Consider the following 20,067-nt stretch of genomic DNA (forward strand, 5'->3'; position numbering starts at 1 on the left):
TTGACCTTAGTCAATATTCAATAAATGTTACCTGATATTATTATCGATAGTATCCTTGTAGATGGATTCAATAGGCATCAGCCAATGGAGGCCCACTATCTGTTTTTTTACAGCCCACAGGCTAAGAATGGTTTTTACCGAAGAATATTCACAATCGATTTGGTGGGATAGAATACTAACTTTGAATCCCAATTAAGTGAAATGTTATTGCCACAAAAAGGAATTTGATTTTTTTCATTACACTATACTACAAAAAAAGGATTCACTTATTATTATACTTTGAATTTTATCATTTGAAAACTGTGGAAATGTGTTTCACTCTTGTTTTGTATGTTTTAATTTACCAGTTGGGGGAGAACATCTAAAATCTTTACCATCTAGCCGTCTACGGAAAAAGTTTGATTCCTGTTCTAGAACAACGTATCGGTGCCACTGCCTTCCTATTCTCTGCTAACATCCTTTTTTTTTTTTAATGTTTATTTTTGAGAGAGAGGGAGAGCAAGAGAATGTGAGTGCGGGACAGGGAGAGAAAGAGGGAGACAGAGGATCTAAAATGGGCTCTGCACTGACAGCAGTGAGCCGGATGTGAGGCTCGAACTCACAAGCCGTGAGATCATGACCTGAGCCAAAGTCAGACACCCAGGCACCCCTCTGCCAACATTCTTGACGTAGAAACTCACTTCTTTCATCCCCCTCCCCACCCCTATAACCATAGTTTGTCCAGTCAAGGGTCTCAAAGGGTTGACTTACAACTCAGGGACCCACAAGATGGGAGATTTCCATCTCGGTGTCTTGGGTTCCCTGCCAATTGGAAGAGTGATCCTCACGCATTTGCTCTTCATACCAGCAGTCTGATTTGAAAATGACCTAAGGATAGGGACGTCTGGGTGGCTCAGTCGGTTAAGCCTCCAACTTCGGCTCAGGTCACGATCTCTCAGTGTGTGAGTTCATGCCCCGTGTCAGGCTCTGTGCTGACAGCTCAGAGCCTGGAGCCTGCTTCAGATTCTGTGTCTCCCTCTCTCTCTGCCCCTCCCCTGCTCATACTCGGTCTCTCTCTCTCTCTCTCTCTCTTTCTGTCTCTCAAAAATAAATAAAAAGCATTAAAAAAAATAACCTAAGAATATACCAGGTAGTCTCCGCTAATCAGTGGGCATACCTATCATTCTCAATGGGATAAGATCCTCAGGAAAACTCACAGAGATTGTTTTGATACCACTTTTACAGACCGAACATAGAGATGCATGTGACAACCCCATTGCCTCCCGATCTCCCTAGCGACTGCCAATGCCATCCACAGAGCTGGAACCCAGCGGTCTTCAGCTTCGTATCAGGATGCACCTCTGTTTCAGAGGAGTCTGGCAAGACTCAAATTAATCACACTCCAGGCAAGGATCCTCCATTTTCCAAAAGGGGCCAACGATGCTCTTCAACTTGTCCCACCCACTCTTTCCCTAGGACCTTATGTTGCCCCGAGGCACCTATGTTGTCGCCGCCACCATCACAGAACAAGTGCGAATAGATTAGCTCAATTAGTCAGGGAACATGGGACCTTCCTGAGGCCCCTTTCCTGGATGTCTGGAGTGGTGGCCACATCACTTGCTAGCCAAGAGTGCTCTCCATCCCCCCAAACCCCAGCTGACTCCAAAGAGAGTCTTGGAAGTTGATATAAACCAGCCTCCTCGCTGCCCATGTGCCATCCGGCTCAAATGTTCCCTCAACACTTGCTTGGCCCGGGAAAAACAGACGCAGGGCGAGCCTGGCACCATGTACCATGAGATCTGACTGCAGCTCTCATGGGCTTATCTGATCACTCGGCTCCCCAGTGCGTGAGAGATGGATGGTATCCTTAAAGAAGAACAAAGTCTAGTGGAATGTGTTAAGGTCTCTGCTACCTTGCCCATCTCTCCAGCCTTCCTGCAGAGAAACACACAGCAGTTCCACCCTCATACCCACCCCAATTTGGAGGCAGATGAGGAGGGGTAAGTCAATGAAATAAATAGCCGCGGCAGCCCTGAACTGCTCTGGACTAAGGGATTTCTGTATTCTCGGGAGCACTGGTCCCAATCTGGAGAGCAAGGCTTTTCAACTGCATCGTTAAATTAACAAGTAACAGGAGCACCTGGGTGGCTCAGTCCGTTAGGCGTCCAACTTCAGCTCAGGTCATGATCTAGCCGTTCCTAAGTTCGAGCCCCGCTTCGGGCTCTGTGCTGAGCCTGAGCCCCTGAGCCTGAGCTGAGAGCCTAGAGCCTGATTCGGATTCTGTATCTCCCTCCCTCTGCCCCTCCTCTGCTTGTACTCTGTCTCTCTCTCTCTCTCAAAAAATAAATATTTAAAAAAATTTTTTCTAGAGTAATGGGTGTTGTATGGAAACCAATTTCACAATAAATTATATTTAAATCAATCAATCAATAAATGATTGAAAAATTTTAAATTAACAATCATACAGTCTTTCATCCTGAGACAAACGACACAATCACATCGCAGCACCCACCCCAGGTATATTAAACCACTCCCGGCTTATAGAAAACCTGACTCCTTGGAGGGCAGAGGTACCAAATGCTGCCTCATCAACAGGCGGAGATCCAAACAGTTAGGAGGGAGGAGTTACCGGCATTCAGAGTCAGGCTTGTGCCTCTATAGCACCTCTGTCCATTCGCACAAACTCCCAGATAACAGCTCGTCCCGTCTCAGAATTTGTTTTCCTAGCTTCCAAGGCCAGGTTAAAACGTTTCCAAACTCTTCTCCTTAAGAGACTAAGCTTTCATCCATGTCAGTGAAAAGACAGGAGAAGATCTGGACACGCAGAGTCCCTGACCCACGGAAGGTCTTGTTCAAAAGGCTTGGATGTGAACGGATTACTGGGAACCTGAGCTGCATTCTTCCCACAGGAATCCCGTCCGTCACCTGCTGGACCAGTTGGTCGAGGTAACACGAACCAAGTGCATGTCGCGTGCCCAGCTCCGTGCGGAGGGCCGTGCACGTAAATGTCACAAATGCGCGCGGTGAATCTGTGCCTCGGTTCCACCACTACCCCTGATCCGCGCGTGACAAAACTGAAGCCAGAGATGTTCCAGTGATTTCCCCGAGGCCACAAGGACAAGAGCCAGCAGTGCCTGGATTTGAACTTCGGCAGCTGGACCTCCGTGTCTGGTCTTAGCCGCTCGGCAATGCCATGGCCCTCCCAGAAATCGCCGTTGGATCAAACCTAATCCGTATTCCAAAATCTTCCATGGAAAATGAGGGCTGAGTCCAATCTGAGATGTCAAGGGCTCCCCTTCAGCCACTGTCTGAGGAGGAGTGGGAAGGGGGTCCCTGATGCCCAGAGGGGTCTGGTGCTTGTCTGGGTTTCTCCTAGAATGGGAGCAAGACCTGAGATTCCGGAGGGCTCTGGTATGTATGGGACCAGAGGACATCCGTGCTACAGACTGAATGTTCGTGTCCCCTCCACAATTCACGTTGAGACCTAATCCCCATTGTGATAGCTTCTAGAGGTGGGGCCTTTGGGGGAGGAGACGAGGTCCTAAGAGTAGAGTCCTCACGAACGGGACTGGCGCCCTTCTGAGGGGAGACCCCAGAGAGATTGCTTCCTCTGTCTCTCTCTGCCCTCTGGCAAGTGAGGACATGATGAGAAGACTTTATCTACAAACCAGGAAGCAAGTCTCCCAGAAACTGGATCTGCTGCCACCTTGATCTTGGGACTTCCCGGCCTCCAGAACTCCCAGAAGTGTTTGTTGTTGAAACCACCCAGCCTAGGTTACTTTTGTTACAGCAGCCCAAACCAAGCTACCGGCTGTGTTCTCTTTTCACAAATGAGCCTACACCAGTCGGGGACACCGTCTGTTTCCAAACAAAGAATGTCCCTACTATGAATCACATCACAGTTAACTCAGGAAGCCCCAGGAGCCGGCTGCCTTTAGGGATTCTTTTAAAATCATGGGGCGCCTGGCGGGTGGCTTAGTCGGTTAAGCATCCGACTTTCGCTCTGGTCATGATCTCGCGGTTCGTGGGTTCGAGCCCCGCGTCGGGCTCTGTGCTGACTGCCAGCTCAGAGCCTGGAGCCTGTTTCAGAGTCTGTGACTCTCTCTCTCTCTGACCCTCCCCTGCTCACGCTGTCTCTCTCTCTCTCTCCTAGAAATAAATAAACATTAAAAAAAAAAAAATCATGGGGCGCCTGGGTGGCTCAGTCGGTTAAACGTCCGAGTTCGGTTCAGGTCATGATCTCACGGTTCGTGGGTTCGAGCCCCGCGTCGGGCTCTGTGCTGACAGTTTGGAGCCTGGAGCCTGCTTCAGAGTCTGTGTCTCCCTCTCTCTCTGCCCCTCTCCTGCTCACGCTGTCTCTCTCTCTCTCTCTCAGAAAGAAATAAAAAAAATTGAAGAAAAAAAAATTTTTTTAATAAAATAATATCTAAGTTCACGTTCATCATAAAGAGGCCTTGCATTTATCTCCCCACAAGGCAATAATGAAACGAATCCACCCTCCAGTAAACTTAGCCAATGATTAATCAATGTCAGATAAAGTCATCATAAACTGGAGGGAGTGATGATAATTTTTTAAAAAGCAACAAACTGCATTGCCGTCTTACTCGGGGGTCAGAAGAGAAGATATTTATTGAGGAGACCGACATGAGTCATTAGTGACCGGCAGCTGGAGTGAACTGCCCATGAGTGCAGCTCTAAATAGAGCTGGGCCAAGGCAGGTGACATTTTTAATACACCCACATTCATCCCAGGCAATTCAACAGTTTAACAACGGCATCTCCAGACATAAAAACACGGTACTCCCAAATCTTTTAAGCCCCAAGAGTTGGCATATAAGTAAACCTTAAAGACCATCAAAAACCCTAGAAGTGTCCTTGAAGCCTTGCTTTTCCTCATCCTCCACTTCCAATGCCCCCCAGCAGGTCTTACTGGTCTACCTCCAAAACAGTCTGAAGCTGTGCATTGTCACCAAGGTCACTGCCACCACCGTGGTTTTGGCCACCAACATCTTGTGCCTCCAACTGGCTTCCCTATCTGTATCAGTCCTTCCTGAGATCACGCCCAGACATTCTGCGTGTGTCAGTGAAATAATGCCACACAAACGCTTAAAGCTCCAGAAGTTTCCTTTGGCATCCAGAGCAACCACAACAAAAATCTCAAATTCTTGCCAGATCCATTAGTTTCTTGGGGCCGCCTTTACCACGTGCCACAAACTGGGTGGCTTAAAACAACGAAGTGGATTCTCTCACAGTTCTGGAGGCCAGAGTCTGAAACTGCAGAGTCAGAAGGGCAGCTCTCGCTCCAGAGGATCCAGGGGACCAGGAGAGAATCCTTCGTCGCTTCCTCCCTAGCTTCTGGAGCTGGCCGCCGGTCTCTGGCGTTCCTTCCCAGCTATGTCCTCCACTTTCTGCCTCTGTTCTTAGACGATGTTCTTCTTGTGTGTCTGCAGTTTCGTCTTCTCAGGACGATACCAGTCAGTTTGGATTAGGGCCCACCCCCATGACCTCCTCTGAACACGATTTCATCTGCAAAGACTGTATTTCCAAATAAGGCCACGTGCACAGATACCAGGAGTTAGGATTTCAATATTGGGGCGGGGGGATATAATTCAACCCATAACACAAGTCCTACTGGGCCCTACCTCACACATCCCACGCCCTCACACATCCCATGCCCTCACACACTGGGCTGGCACCACACCAGCTTGTCTCCTGAGCACACACACCACACTCAACTCACCTCACACTGGATATAGTTCTGCCTGGATTGCTCTCAGCTTTGCATGACTGGCTCCTACTTATCGTTTAGCTTAAATGTCACTTCCTCTGAAAGGTTCTCTCCGACCCCCCTAATTTATTTTTTTTAATGTTTTGTTTATTTTTGAGAGAGACAGAGAGACGGAGCAGGAGTTGGGGAGGGCCAGAGAGAGAGGGGGAGACACAGGATCTGAAGCAGGCTCCAAGCTCCGAGCTGTCAGCACAGAGCCTGAAGCGGGGCTTGAACTTCTGACCCTCGAGATGGTGACCTGAACTGAAGTTGGCCACTTAACCGACTGAGCCACTTAAGCGCCCCCAGAACACTTTAAATTGGGGGTGGGAGGGGTCAGGGCTCCTGGCTGGCTGTTGGTAAGCAGCCAACTTTAGCTCACGTCATCTCAAGGGCCACTAGTTCAAGCCCTGCGTCGGGCTCTGCGCAGACAGCTCAGAGCCTGGAGCCTGCTTCGGATTCTGTGTCTGTCTGTCTCTCTCTCTCCCCCTCCCCGACTCATGCTCCATTNGCGGTGGCCGTGGCCTCAGGGCGGTGGCTCTATCAGAAATGCAAATGATCAGGTCCCACCCCAGCACATTTAAATCAGATAAATCACCCATCTAGGGGTGGAGGTGGAAGGTAGAAGGCTGAAGTTTAACAAGCCCTCCAGGTGATTCTGATGCTTACTCACCACTGACAGTTGCTAAGGGCCACTGATCTGGTCACCAGGTAACACGAGGCAAACGCAGCCCATTTTGCTGAGAAGTGTGGAAACTTTCCAGCCCCCTCCACGGTCAACACCCCAATCCAAAGAGGCCACGGGCACAGGCATAATCGGCAGCCCCCGTACGGAGTCTGACTCACGCTGTCACATTCAGTAGGGGAGAAAAGTTATGATGCCAAGGACAGAGGGCTAACTCCCAAGTCCTGCAGCGAGAAGACAGCCGCGTGGGACCAGAAGCTAGACTTCTTGCCATCCTCTAGCACATTCTCTTTCTGCCACCTTAGAGGCTCCCAAAGTATGTGAGCCTGCGGGATTTGCGAAAGGTGGTATTTCATCACAAAATAAAGTGCCTTTGACCACAGTACCGGGACAACTGAATGAAGGTGGACCCCTTACCTCACACCATATATGAAAAATTAACTCAAATAGACCACAGATCTAAGCGTAAGAGCTAAAACTATGGAGCGCCTGGGTGGCTCTGTCGGTTAAGCGTCCGACTTCGACTCAGGTCACGATCTCACGGTTCATGGGTTCGAGCCCCACGTCGGGCTCTGTGCTCACAGCTAGCTCAGAGCCTGGAGCCTGTTTCGGATTTTGTGTCTCCCTCTCTCTCTGACCCTCCCCTGCTCACGCTGTCTCTCCCTCTCTTCTAGAAATAAATATAACAAAAAAAATAAAAAAAAATTAATAAACATTAAATAATAAATAGAAATAAAGTGTTTCAGAGAATCACCCAGCCTCAATTCTCTGCAAAGCCCTCATCACTGTGATATTGCCTGAATCATTTACGTACTTAAGCTTATTGTCTGTCTTTCTTCCCCACCAGGGTGTCACCTCATGAGGGCAGGGGCCTTGTCTGTCCTGTTCACTCCTGTGGCCAGCACCTTGAACAGTGACTGGCATTAGGCTTTCAATCAATCAATGTTGAATAAAGAAATAAGTAAATAATTTTACAGACGAGGAAACCAGGGAGTAGTAAAGTGCTCACACGTATATTTCTCCTACACTACGCACCCTGGATGTAGAACATGGATACCCATCGAAACCAGTAAACAGCACACTGTCTTTGTAAAGGGCTATCGAGTATGTATCTTAGGCTCTGCAGGCCGGACGATCTGCATCGCTGCCGCTCAACTCTGCCTCAGCAGCACCAAAGGCAGAGATAAGATGTAAACAGATGAGTGTGGCTGTGTTTCAATAAAACTTTATTTGTGGCCACTGGAATTTCATATAATTTTTACATGTCACAAACATCATTCGTCTTTTGTTTTTTTCCCCCAACCATTTAAAGATGTAACAAATCTTCATAGCCTGCAGACCAGATACGGCCCACAGATATGGCTATAGTTTACCAACCCCTATTCTAAGTTCATGCGTGTATATCATCAGATAAGATATCGTGTTCAGAAAGTGTAGTATGTAATATAATAGGAGCTCATATCAAGCCCCGTCGTCAGCACTATATCCTAAATGCACCAAGCCTTACCAGGTACCTAATGCATTATCCCCAATTAACAAACAAGGAAAACTAATGATCAGAGATATTAAGCTACTTACTCAAGGTGACATAACCTTAGGATTGGAATTCAGGCAAGTCTGACTCCATCGTGTTATACTCTGACTCTGGTCCATAATAAAATGATATTAAACAGCAAGGATGATACTAACAGGCTGAAAGTAATCGCTAACTAATCTGCCAGGGGCCATTAATAGCACTTTATCTAGATAAACCAGGATCTAGTTTTCACAGGAATTCTAGGACGCAAGAATTCTTTCTGCCCCCATTTTACAGATAAAGAAATCCGGGCGTGAGAGGTCACTCAGCGAGCAGGAAGCAGAGCCCAGGATGAAACCCAGGCATCGACCCCAAAGCCCTCCTCCATCCCATCCAAGGCTCCGAGCGCCTGGCCAGCCGGCCCCAGTGTCCCGCCACCGCACTTACGGGCCACCTGCAGCCACACTTGGAACCACCACGTCTCATTCAGGATCTCCCGGCAGGTGTAATTTCCTTCATCCTGCAGCGTCAGCGCCGTGATGCGCAGCGAGCTGGCATTGGCCAGAGAGAAGCGGGGCTCCGCCGGCCGGAAGCTGGAATTGGAGGACAGGAGGAAGACAGGCTCCGAGTCATTCCGGTACCAGGTCACCAGGCCCCTTGGTCCCGAGATGTTGCCACAGTGCAGAGTAAAGTTCTCGTGAACCTCTCCGATGACCAGAGCCTCTAATCCTGCACAAGGAAAGGTCAGGCCATTACTACATTTCTTCATCTCCGAACACCCTCCCTTGTGCACAATCCCTCTGCATTAGGATTAAAAAAAAAAGAAACAAAATCAGGTGTGTGTTTTCAAGAGGCAGAGCCTCCACTCTGTGGGGATGACTGGCCAGTGCCGATGTTAATGAACCTGTGGTAAACGGCAATTGCACAGGCAGCCCCAATGGGCCCCTCCCACCACTATCCATGCCCTTCACTGCATGACCACACTGCCCTCCCACCCAGACTCTCTGCGCTGGACCACGTGGCTTGGTCCGGCCAATAAGATGTTAACAAATTGTGATGGGAGCAGAGGCTTAAAAAGCCTGCTGTAACAGGGCTTGCTCACTCTCCCGCCTGCCATCGCCTGGAGAAGGACATACCCAGGTTTAGGTCCCAGGAGGAAGATGAAAGCTACGTGTGCAGACCCCAAAGGTCCCAATCACCCGAGCTGAGGCCATTCCAGATCAGCCTTGAGCCACTGAGTCGATGCCCCAACATGTGAGTGAGCCCAGGCAAGATCAGCAGAGCTGACTAACCCCAGCCCTTGAGCAATAAGCACTTACTGTCATTTTGTGACTACGATGCGGCATCACTGTGGCAATAAATAACTGACACAGAACCCAAGTGGGTTTATTTGCCTAGAAATCCAGAAGGGATGAAAGGAAGAGGGCCTAGGCTTTATTCCCATGGTCCTTCTCTGCACTTCAGGAGCAAATGATCCTGGAGTCAAAGCTCTCCTACAGCTCCAGCTTTGGGCCTGCCCTGTGCTAGGCACTGGGGAGCCAAGGACGGGCAAAAGAGAGGGAGACCTCCCGGATCTCACAGGCCAGTTGGGAAAAGAGACAATAAACTGGCATTTACAATACAGTGTGATACTATGACAGGACCTCGGAGAAGAGGCTCCCAAGTCCAGCTGGGGTGACCGCCAGGGAAGGCTTCCTTCAGGAGGCCACACTGAGATCTGACGGACAGGTAGGAATTAGCCAGGTAGAGGCAAGAGCACTTCAGAAGCCCAGATCAGCAGCAGCAGCAGCAGCAGCAGCAGCAGCAGCAGCAGCAGCAGCAGCAGCGGCGGTGGCCGTGGCCTCAGGGCGGTGGCTCTATCAGAAATGCAAATGATCAGGTCCCACCCCAGCACATTTAAATCAGATAAATCACCCATCTAGGGGTGGAGGTGGAAGGTAGAAGGCTGAAGTTTAACAAGCCCTCCAGGTGATTCTGATGCTTACTCACCACTGACAGTTGCTAAGGGCCACTGATCTGGTCACCAGGTAACACGAGGCAAACGCAGCCCATTTTGCTGAGAAGTGTGGAAACTTTCCAGCCCCCTCCACGGTCAACACCCCAATCCAAAGAGGCCACGGGCACAGGCATAATCGGCAGCCCCCGTACGGAGTCTGACTCACGCTGTCACATTCAGTAGGGGAGAAAAGTTATGATGCCAAGGACAGAGGGCTAACTCCCAAGTCCTGCAGCGAGAAGACAGCCGCGTGGGACCAGAAGCTAGACTTCTTGCCATCCTCTAGCACATTCTCTTTCTGCCACCTTAGAGGCTCCCAAAGTATGTGAGCCTGCGGGATTTGCGAAAGGTGGTATTTCATCACAAAATAAAGTGCCTTTGACCACAGTACCGGGACAACTGAATGAAGGTGGACCCCTTACCTCACACCATATATGAAAAATTAACTCAAATAGACCACAGATCTAAGCGTAAGAGCTAAAACTATGGAGCGCCTGGGTGGCTCTGTCGGTTAAGCGTCCGACTTCGACTCAGGTCACGATCTCACGGTTCATGGGTTCGAGCCCCACGTCGGGCTCTGTGCTCACAGCTAGCTCAGAGCCTGGAGCCTGATTCGGATTTTGTGTCTCCCTCTCTCTCTGACCCTCCCCTGCTCACGCTCTCTCTCTCTCTCTCTCTCTCTCTGAAATAAATAAAACATTAAAAAAAATTTTTTTTAAAAGAGCTAAAACTATATCACGCTTAGGAAAGAAAATAAAAGAATAAATCTTTGTCACTTGGGGTTAAGCAATGGTTTCTCTGGACACCAAAAGCACAAGCGTTGAAAGAAAAATGGATAAACTGGACTTTGTCAGAATTAAACACCTCTGTGCATCCAATGACACCGTCAAGAAAGTGAAAAGACAATGTACAGACGGGGAGAAAATACGTGCAAATCAGCTATCTGATGAGGGGTTTGTATCCGGAACATATAAAGAACTCTCAGAATTCAACAATAAAAAGATAAATAATACAGTTTAAAAATGGGGAAAGGATCTGAATAGACATGTCTCCAGAACGATCTACAAAAGGCCAAAGCACATGAGAAGATGCTCACCATCTGTCACTAGAGAAACGCAAATCAAAACCACAGTAAGGTACCTATTGCTTCAGACCCGCTAAAATGGCCAAAATCAAAGAGAATAGCAAATTAACAAGCACTGGCAAAGATGCGGAGACTGGAGCCCTTCTGCGTTGTTGGGAGGGTTCTTAAATGGTGCAGCAACTTTGGAAAAGAGGCTGGCATTTCCTCACAAGGTTAAAGGGACGAGATGACTCAGCAATGTGACTCCTGGGTGGACGTGTCTACACAAAGACTTCACGCGCACATTCTCAGCGGCGTCTTCATAATGGCCAAAAGATGGAAACCACCCAAATGCCCATCAGCTGGTGAGCAGATGAATACGGTGTGGTATAGCCATACGGTGGGAATATTATTTGGCCATAAAAAGGAACGAAGCAAGCGCTATAGAATGGATGGGTCCTGAAGACATTACAATAAGTGAATGAAGGCAATCATAAAAGGCTGCATATTGTGTGAGCCTATGTATATGAAATGTCTGAAATAAGCAAGTCTGCAGAGACAAAAAGTAGGGTATCAGGTGTCTAGGGCTGGGGAAAGTGGCTTATGAGGGGCGGGGGAAGGAGGTAGTGGGAAGCAACCGCTAATACTCAAGCCTGACGCTTCCTCTCGGGGTGATGAAAACATTCTGGACTTAATTAGTGGTGATGCTTTGCACGATCTTGTGAATATACCCCAGATCACTGACTTATGTATTTTTAAAGGGTGCATTTTATGGTGTGTAAATTCTATCTCAATAAATCAGTAAAAAAAAAAACAAAACAACAACAAATAAATAAACTGCCACCTGTCCCTTGAAAAGCCTTCCTGATTATAAAAGAAAGAGTAACAGTGATTTGTCTCTGGCCCTTTGTATGGTTGGAAGGGGCTCCCTTTGAAAGGCGGGAAGCCAGCCTGGAGCCTCAGGAAGTTCCAACTCTCCCCACTCTTAGCCACACCACTCCCACCACATGCCAGGAAAAAAACAAACAAAATAAAACAAAACAAAACTCTCAAAGTCACTCGCTGGAAGGCAGAGAATGTCGTCTAATGCCAGGGATTCCAAAACAGCAAGAAATCTTTCTGAACGATCACTTTGCAAGGCACGTGAGAGTTATTTTTAAACGATTAGGCCTGAGGACCCAAGTCCTCAGTGGCAATCCCCGTGGAGGAGAGAGAAGACGGGCTGTCGCATTATACACACAGCAGGTGTTCAGGAGACCTGCAGACCTGGCCCTTTCCTGGCTCCCTGGCAAAGGAAGAAAGAAAGAACTTGGAAAAGCCCTGGCAAAACTTGAATCTCAGAACCTGAGCTAACATTGTCTTCTCCTCCAAGGAATAGAATGACACGATCACAAAAGAGACCGTTTGAAGGCATTCCCCTTCTCCTGGCTTTGCTCACTCCGTTCTTTTTAACCATGAAGCTGAAGGTGACCTTGGAGGGCATTTAGTCCTGAGACACGGCAGTCCCGAGCGCTGGGTTCAAGGTGAGGCAGGCTGAGTCCTGCCTCAGTGGAAAAGCAAACAGTCATCAGTGAGGTCTGTCTGATGAGGACATGGCAGGGCGGTCCGTGAGGCACTCAGTCACCCCTTGGTCACCCCGCACCCCCTTCACTTAACAGATGAGAAAACTGAGGTCCACAAAAGCTTACGTGATTTACCTAAGGCCCCACACAAGTCACCGGGAGAGCTGGGACCGCCATTGAGGCCTTCATATTTCCGGTCACAGGGACATACTCTGCTCTCCCAACCGGACAAGATGAGGCAGTAAGACATGACAACCATTAGTGTCACTCGAAGTTGTCCCCACGGTATCCAGAGAGTCCTCAAATGCCCCCCCCCCAATTCCGCCAACCTTAAATTCAGAATATGGACCTAAGGAGGAAGCAACACAAGCAACCGCTTCCCAACGCTGCCCTCATATTATCATTTGCAGAATTGGGATTGTACCCACTGAGTTTTTTTCCTTACCACCTTCTCCCCGAGAATGACCCAGGAGTTACAATCTCAGGCGACAGTGCAGGCATGAACAGAGTCTGGAGTCAAGTGACAGGAGAAATACAATTTTCTTTCCCCTAAGATAACTCCCAGTTTGAAAACTACACAACAAAAACATTACCTAGCTACGGAAGCCCTCCGGGCACTACACATGAAGGTGAACTTGGCCTGGGTATCAAAATGACGGGACATGGTGGTGCAGGAAGTGTCCCTGTGTGGTGAGCTGCAGCCAACCTAAAAGCTGGCTCATTCCAGTATGATGATTTCAACGCAGGCTTCTGATGTCCCAGGTCCCTGATAGTCACGGAGCAGTAAACACCGCAGACAGCCAGAGAGAAGGGAACAATCACCTTTAACTTCTGGGCACAACCAATGGGAAACTGTCTGTCTTCTCCTCTTCCCCGTTAGCAGAGTGACCACTAAGTCCAATGCCTGCAGGGGTCAGCACATAAGGTCCATAACCGAAGGGGGTCAGGGATAAGTACTACAACAGAAGAGGTGGGTCAAATTGGGGGTCACATGCCCTACAGAGAAGGGGTGACCACTGCTCAGTTCCAAGGGGAAAAAGCAAGCCCTGGGCTGCCAGATCATCTGATTTTTCCAGATAAACTAGAAATCTAGATCGTGGGCAATTTTACTGCTTTTAAATGATTGCTCAAAACAAAATAAAATCTTTTTTTTAATGTTTACTTGTTGAGAGAGACACTGCAAGAGGGTGAGTGGGGGAGGGGCAGAGAGAGAGAGACACGCACACACAGAATCCGAAGCAGGCTCCAGGCTCTGAGCTGTCAGCACGGAGCCCAACTCGGGGCTCAAACCCACAAACCGCGAGATCATGCCCTGAGCTGTAGTCAGATGCTCAACAGACTGAATCACCCAAGCACCCCAAAACAAAATAAAATCTTATGTGAGCCTAACGGTTAAGAGCTTTTGGCACTTGCTGCTAGGAAGCTCAAAGTGCAATTCGTCTAAGAGATTACAAGAGGAGATCAGCAGTGTGGGCTGCACTGGGCAACACAGAAAAAAACACCCCAAGTATTCTGGCAGATTACATCACTTCCTGGCCCCATCTCCTTTCCCTCTACCTGAGTCCTCACTCTCACTGCTCATCACCCTGCCCTGCACACAAAAGACATGCATTCACTGGTGCATTAAATTAAAAAATGCTTTTTCAATATTTTTACACCCCATATATTTTTGCAAGCAACGCTCTGATCTTATCGTTACAAGGGAGAGCACAGATGGAGTATTCAAGACTTTTGTCAATCACGTCAAGTGGAAGAGGTCACGTCAAGTTTAAGGGCAAGTTTTTTTAAGTCTGAAATTACATCAAAATAAAAAGTGTTGTTTGTTTTAGGTGAAGGAAGAAGGCACGGTTCTGAATGTGCTAGTCTGCACAGGTCGGCTTGCAGGGGTGTGTAGGGAAATCCACAGGTTACGAGCGTAAGGCGAGTTCAACCTTGGGCAGAGGAAGGAGAGAAAAATAAAGGAGCCTAGAGTTTGAGCCCCGGCGCGGCAGGTAAAACTAGAGCGCAGATTTACATCCGACGCCTTAGGAAAAAAAAAAAAAAAAAACAGAACAAAACACCACTTTGCCCCCTACACGTGCCTCTTCAATTTTCCCTACTTCAAAATTTCCCTCTTCAAATTCCCCAGTTTTCCCATCACCTCTCCGCAGGCCCTCCGCAGCCTCGCCGGCTACCCATCCCGAGAGACTGATGATATCTTGCCCTCCATCAGGCGCCCGGGAAAATTCCTTCCTGCAAAGAGAGCCGAGCAGCGAGCAGGAAACTCAAGACCCTCCCGGGGCGGCTGCGGGGCCGCGGCCACAACCGGCTCCCGCCGAGTCGGAGGAAATTAGGTCCCTGCCCCTCCTCTCCCCTCCCTTCCCGTGGCTCGGCGAAACTCCACTCTGCCCTCGGGATCGCGGCCCCTTACCTGCGGCGACCCAGCGGGCCAGCAGCACCCCGAGGCAGACGAGGACCTGCGGCTGGGACGCCCGGACGCCCGCGGCCATCTCGCCCCAGATGCCGGCCAGGGGCCCCTCAGGAAGCGCAGGCGCCGGCTGGGTGGATGTGCGCCCCCCAGGGCCCCGGCCCACGGGGTACTCAGCGCTCCTCCCAAGTCCTCGGAACGACCGAGTAGCTCCGCTTTCCGCAGCCCCCAGGAAGGATGCTTGGGCTGAGCCCTGAGTCCGGGGCCGGGAGCTGCGCTCGGCTCCCGGCGCGATTCTGGCCCCGGCGCGCCCGGCCCGGGGTGGGAGGGCGCACCCCGCCTCTGCGCCCGCCACCCACTCCCGCTCGCGGAAAACAACAGGAGCCGGACTCCCTCCCGCCTCCCATCCAGGCGGGAGCCCAACTTCCTCTACCTTGGCCCGGGGAGGAGGGCTTTATGCAAAGGGCGCGCGTCCGGGCGCGCCGAGCCGAGTCCGGCCCGGTCGGGGGTGGAGCGCGGAGGCCGGTCCCTCCCCGAGCCCACTGCGCCCGGGACGGCCGCCTGGAGTCGCGGGCACCGCCGGGCCGCGCCGCGCCCCGCAGCTGCCGCAGGACGGCACCCCGGCCCCGGCCCGCCGGCCGCTCCCCTCCCAGGCGCCCCGGCTGCGGCGAGCCGGAGGGGCGGGCCGCCCAGCTGCAGGGTTCACGGTCCCCTCGGCGTCCCGGCTTTGCTCTTCCAGGGTTCTCCTGTGCTCTCCCGGGCTCGGGGCGGACGCCAGGGCCGCCATGGCTGCCTTCTGCCCTTTGCAGAACGAACGCAAGTCTAGAGCAGGAGAAAAATGATCCCATAGTCCTCCAGCCAGAAGCGGCCACGAGACTCCTGTTCTGCTAACTAGCTGAGCCCACACAGCGCGAGCGGGGCTCGGCAGAACTTGTTCTGGGGACCTTTCTGTCCCCCCGCCCCCCACCACGCTCAACCGCATCCAGTCTGGTTCCCAGAAAGCTGAAATCCCTCTTCCCTGCCACTTCCTCGCCCCTTCCCATGCTAGGAAAACTAAGGTTTCTATATCCTCAGGAAGAGCTGCCCGAGGAGGGACCCCTCTTTTAAAAAATTGTGGGGCAGGGGCGCCTGGGTGGCTCAGTCGGTTAGGCATCCGACTTCGGCTCAGGTCATGGTCTCACGGTCCATGGGTTCGAGTCCTGCATCGGGCTCTGTGCTGACGGCTCGGAGCCTGGAGCCTGATTCGGATCCTGTGTCTCCCTCTCTCCCTGCTCCTCCCCTGCTCACACTCGGTCTATCTCTCAAAAAATAAAATAAAATAAAATACATTTTAAAAATTGTGCGGCGTCTGGGTGGCTCAGTGGATTAAGCGTGGACTCTTGGTTGGGGCTCAGGTCATGATCTCACCGTTCATGAGTTCGAGCCCCGCCTCCGGCTCTGCACTGAGCGCTGAGCCTATATGGGATTTCTTTCTTCCTCTTTCTCTGCCCCTCCCCAGCTCGCTCTTGCTCTCTCTCCCTCTCCCCCCACCCCCGCACTCTCTAAGTAAACACAATATTTTAAAAATGCAATTATTGGGGCGCCTGGGTGGTTCAGTCGGTTGAGCGTCCGACTTTGGCTCGGGCTGTGATCTCGCAGTCCGTGAGTTCGAGCTGGTGACAGGCTCTGTGCTGACAGCCAGCTCAGAGCCTGGAGCCTGTTTCAGATTCTGCATCTCCCTCTCTCTCCGACCCTACCCTGCTCACGCTGTCTCTCGCTCAGAAATTTAAAAATTTTTTAAAAATTAAAAAAATAAAAAAGCAATTAGTACAGTAAAATATTAATTGTAGACTCTAGAGAGGGGTATATGGGTGTCTACCTTCTTGCAACTACTCTGAAAATGTTCATCATAAAATACTGGGCAAAACCCAAAAACTCCTGTTGAGAAAAATCATTTGTCCTGTTGCTCAAAGGCCCCTTACTGAAATATTTCTTCCATGATGAAATCCTTTGAAACTAATAAAACATGTGCTTCGCCTGATGAACTGAGCCATAAAGTTGTACAGCTCTTCCCTTTCCCCTCTTTTGCGCAATGATTTAACTCTTCAGCCAGCTCCTGACAGTTTTCTTCCTTTCCCTTCAGTTTTGTGGTTCCTCTTCTACCTTGTGATGGAAGGTAAATTCCATCCTCAATGATGCTTCCTGTTTCCTCAGTGCCGGGCACCTCCTAACCACCCACTATGTATTTGTTAAATAAACATAGGAGAGGTTCATTGGTTTTAATCTCGTAGCGGCTCCGCAGGCTTTTCTGACAAACTCCTGACCTCACATTCCCCACCTGAAGCTAACAAGATAGAAGTAAAATCAATAGCTGGCAAGTTTCCAGCTGAGGATCTGGAATTTTCTGTGACCCTGCTGATACCTTCAGTGGGGAATTGCACAGAGCCAGCCCTCCTGATATATTTGCTGAGTCAAACGTGAGGTCCTTATGACCACTTAGTTCTCCACCCCCAGAAGGATCAACTTCCTTCAGGATGGTTGACACTGCAGACTAGTTTGCGTGGCTGGGGACTTTTTCCAAAGCCACTTTAGAAATTTAATCTCGTCGGGCCCTCCCTGCAACCCTTGTACCTAAGAAATCATGCAATCCCACTTCATAGATGAGATACCTAAAGATCCCAGGAGGGTCAGCTCCAAGTCACAAAGCTGGTTGGTGGCAAAGCCACGACTAGAACCCATGTCTGTCCCACACCAAGTCCTGCCAAGCAAAATTCCATTTTGTCACTTATGCATAAACTGCCATGGTCCGGATGCTTTGGGTGTTACCGGGCCAGCAGACATGGGCAAGCCCCTGAACGGGGCTCAAGGACAGCTATGTCGCCCGGGGAACCCCCACCCTCCCTGGTCTGGGGACAGGCTGTGGACCACCCGGCTACCGGATCTGTTAGGAAAAGCCCTGCTCTGGTGTCCTGTAGCATTTCAGGTGGCTCTGGGCAGGAGAAAGCGCCCTGTCTAGAACAGTGACCGGTGCGGTGGGGGTTCACTGTGGGTCCCTGACAAGGTAGAGACCTTTCAAAGCCTGAGTTTTACGGTCTGTACCTCGTGGGTTGTTGGAAAGATTGAGTGAGTCGACTTGTAGGAAGGGACTCAATGAAGTGTCTTTAAGGCATCGACCCCAATCCACAGTCACATGCTAATCCTGAACCCCACAGTCGCATATGAAACATGAGGCTCAAACCCCTCTCTGCTCAGGCTGCTACACACGGCTGGTTTTGTTTCGTTTCCCTTTCACCTCCTGTGAACTGAAAAAAAAAAATTTACTCGTGGCTAAGCACTTTACCTACATGAATTCGTGGACTCCTTAGCACAACCCTGAGAGGTAGGCATTCTCGTTCAGGATTTACGGAAGGCTCAGCGAGGCCAGGTGACCTAACAAGTGAATGGCGGTCCGGGTGGGGACTGATTTGAACCCAGGTCCGAGGCAAAGCCATCTTGTTCCGTGTTGGAGGGAGAGACCGGATGCCTGGCTCCATAGCCAGCCCTCCTGCAGCCTGGGTCTCTGAGGCCATCAGGTTACCTATTATTTCTGCCTCGCTACTCCTCTGTCTCCCTAGACTCAATGCTGAAAGGTTTCTTAGCAACAATCTGCTTCTCTGCTCAACCTGGAGATATTCTCCTGGGGGTTTCAGAGAGGGCAGGCCAGTCGGGAACAGCTGGGGTAGCAGCCTGGCCCCTCAGTAAACTTTGCACCCCTCACTTCAAGAGGAATAAACAGGTGGATGAGAGAACCCCACCCGCGCCCCCTTGGATGGGCCTGGGACCCGCAGGCTGGCACCTCAGGGAACGGACAACAAAGGCAGCTTGGCTTGTTCTCTGGAAAAGAAAGCCTGATAGACCTTCCCCAGGCACCCTCTCCTCCCACTTCCCCTCTGCCTTCTGCCCAGAAGAAAAGACCTGAAACACAGAGCAAGAAAGTTCCTGAAAACTGGCAAAGTTTTAAGAGGCTGGCAGGATGAAATGGGAAAATGGAAGAGTGGAGAGTTGTCAAATGAGTCTACTCTGCAGACTCATTTTTTTAATTTTTAACGTTTATTTATTTTCTGAGAGACAGAGAGAGATAGAGCTTGAGCGGGAGGGGCAGAGAGACAGAGACTCAGACTCTGAAGCAGGCTCCAGGCTCTGAGCTGTCAGCACAGAGCCCAACGCGTGCTCGAACTCACTCGAGCTGTGACATCATGACCTGAGCTGAAGTTGGATGCTTAACCGACTGAGCCACCCTGGCACCCCTGAGTATACTATGTTTTTTTTTTTTTTAAGTTTATTTATTTTGAGAGAGAGAGAGAGCACAAGCAGGGGATGAGGAGAGAGAGAGGGAGAGAGAGAGAGAGAGTCCCAAGCTGACTCTGCATTCATTGTCAGTGTGGAGCCCGACGTAGGGCTCAAACTCACAAACCATGAGATCATGACCTGAGCTGAAATCGAGAGTTGGTCCCTTTACCGACTGAGACACCCAGGCACCCCAATGAGTCTACTATTTTTTTTAATGTTTATTTACTTTTTGGGGGGTGGGGGGAGGGCCAGAGAGAGAGAGAAACACAGAATCCGAAGCAGGCTCCAGGCTCCGAGCTGTCAGCACAGAGCCCAATACAGGGCTCGAACCCACCAGCCGTGAGATCATGACCTGAGCCAAAGTCGGACGCTTAACCAACTGAGCCCCCTAGGTGCCCCAGAACCCAGCCTCTCCTCTCTGGACTCGGGACAGGAGGGTGCATTTGGTGTGTCTGAGTGGCAAAGAACCACAGAACATGAAAGGCAGATCCAAAAACAGAAAGCAAAATGGCACTTACAGACGGATCAAGGAAATGAGCATCTGGTTCCCTGAGAAATAAGCAGCCAGGGGCTGAAGGGAAGGAAAATGTTCACCCACCTAAAAGTGGCACCTTGTAAATGTTTCACCACAGACTCCAGCTGGTGGTGATGAGGGTGGTGGGGGGCAAGGACAAGGGTTGACTTGTAGCGTTTGCCAATTTCCATGGTGTAAATACCTCCACCGTAACCAATTCCAGGCTGTCTCTGTGAAATGACTACACTATATGGACAATCAATGCTCCCGG

At 50.3% G+C, this 20,067-nt stretch overlaps 1 protein-coding gene across 2 annotated transcripts in view; it reads right to left on the bottom strand.

Annotated features, from left to right (window-relative positions):
* VSIG10 (V-set and immunoglobulin domain containing 10) overlaps nt 1-15,398 on the bottom strand; it is a 38,248-nt gene extending 22,850 nt beyond the window's left edge. For both annotated transcript variants that reach the window (XM_039248752.1, XM_039248673.1), the window contains exons 1-2: nt 14,978-15,398; nt 8,394-8,675 (exon numbers count right to left, since the gene is read on the bottom strand). In XM_039248752.1, coding sequence (XP_039104683.1) covers nt 8,394-8,675; nt 14,978-15,056 — 361 coding nt within the window. In that variant the 5' untranslated portion in view covers nt 15,057-15,398. The remainder of the gene's footprint in view (nt 1-8,393; nt 8,676-14,977) is intronic.
* Nucleotides 15,399-20,067: the final 4,669 nt, after the last annotated feature.

Source organism: Hyaena hyaena, unplaced genomic scaffold, assembly GCF_003009895.1.
Source record: "Hyaena hyaena isolate Hyena2069 unplaced genomic scaffold, ASM300989v1 scaffold_0, whole genome shotgun sequence".
Lineage (NCBI taxonomy): Eukaryota > Metazoa > Chordata > Mammalia > Carnivora > Hyaenidae > Hyaena > Hyaena hyaena.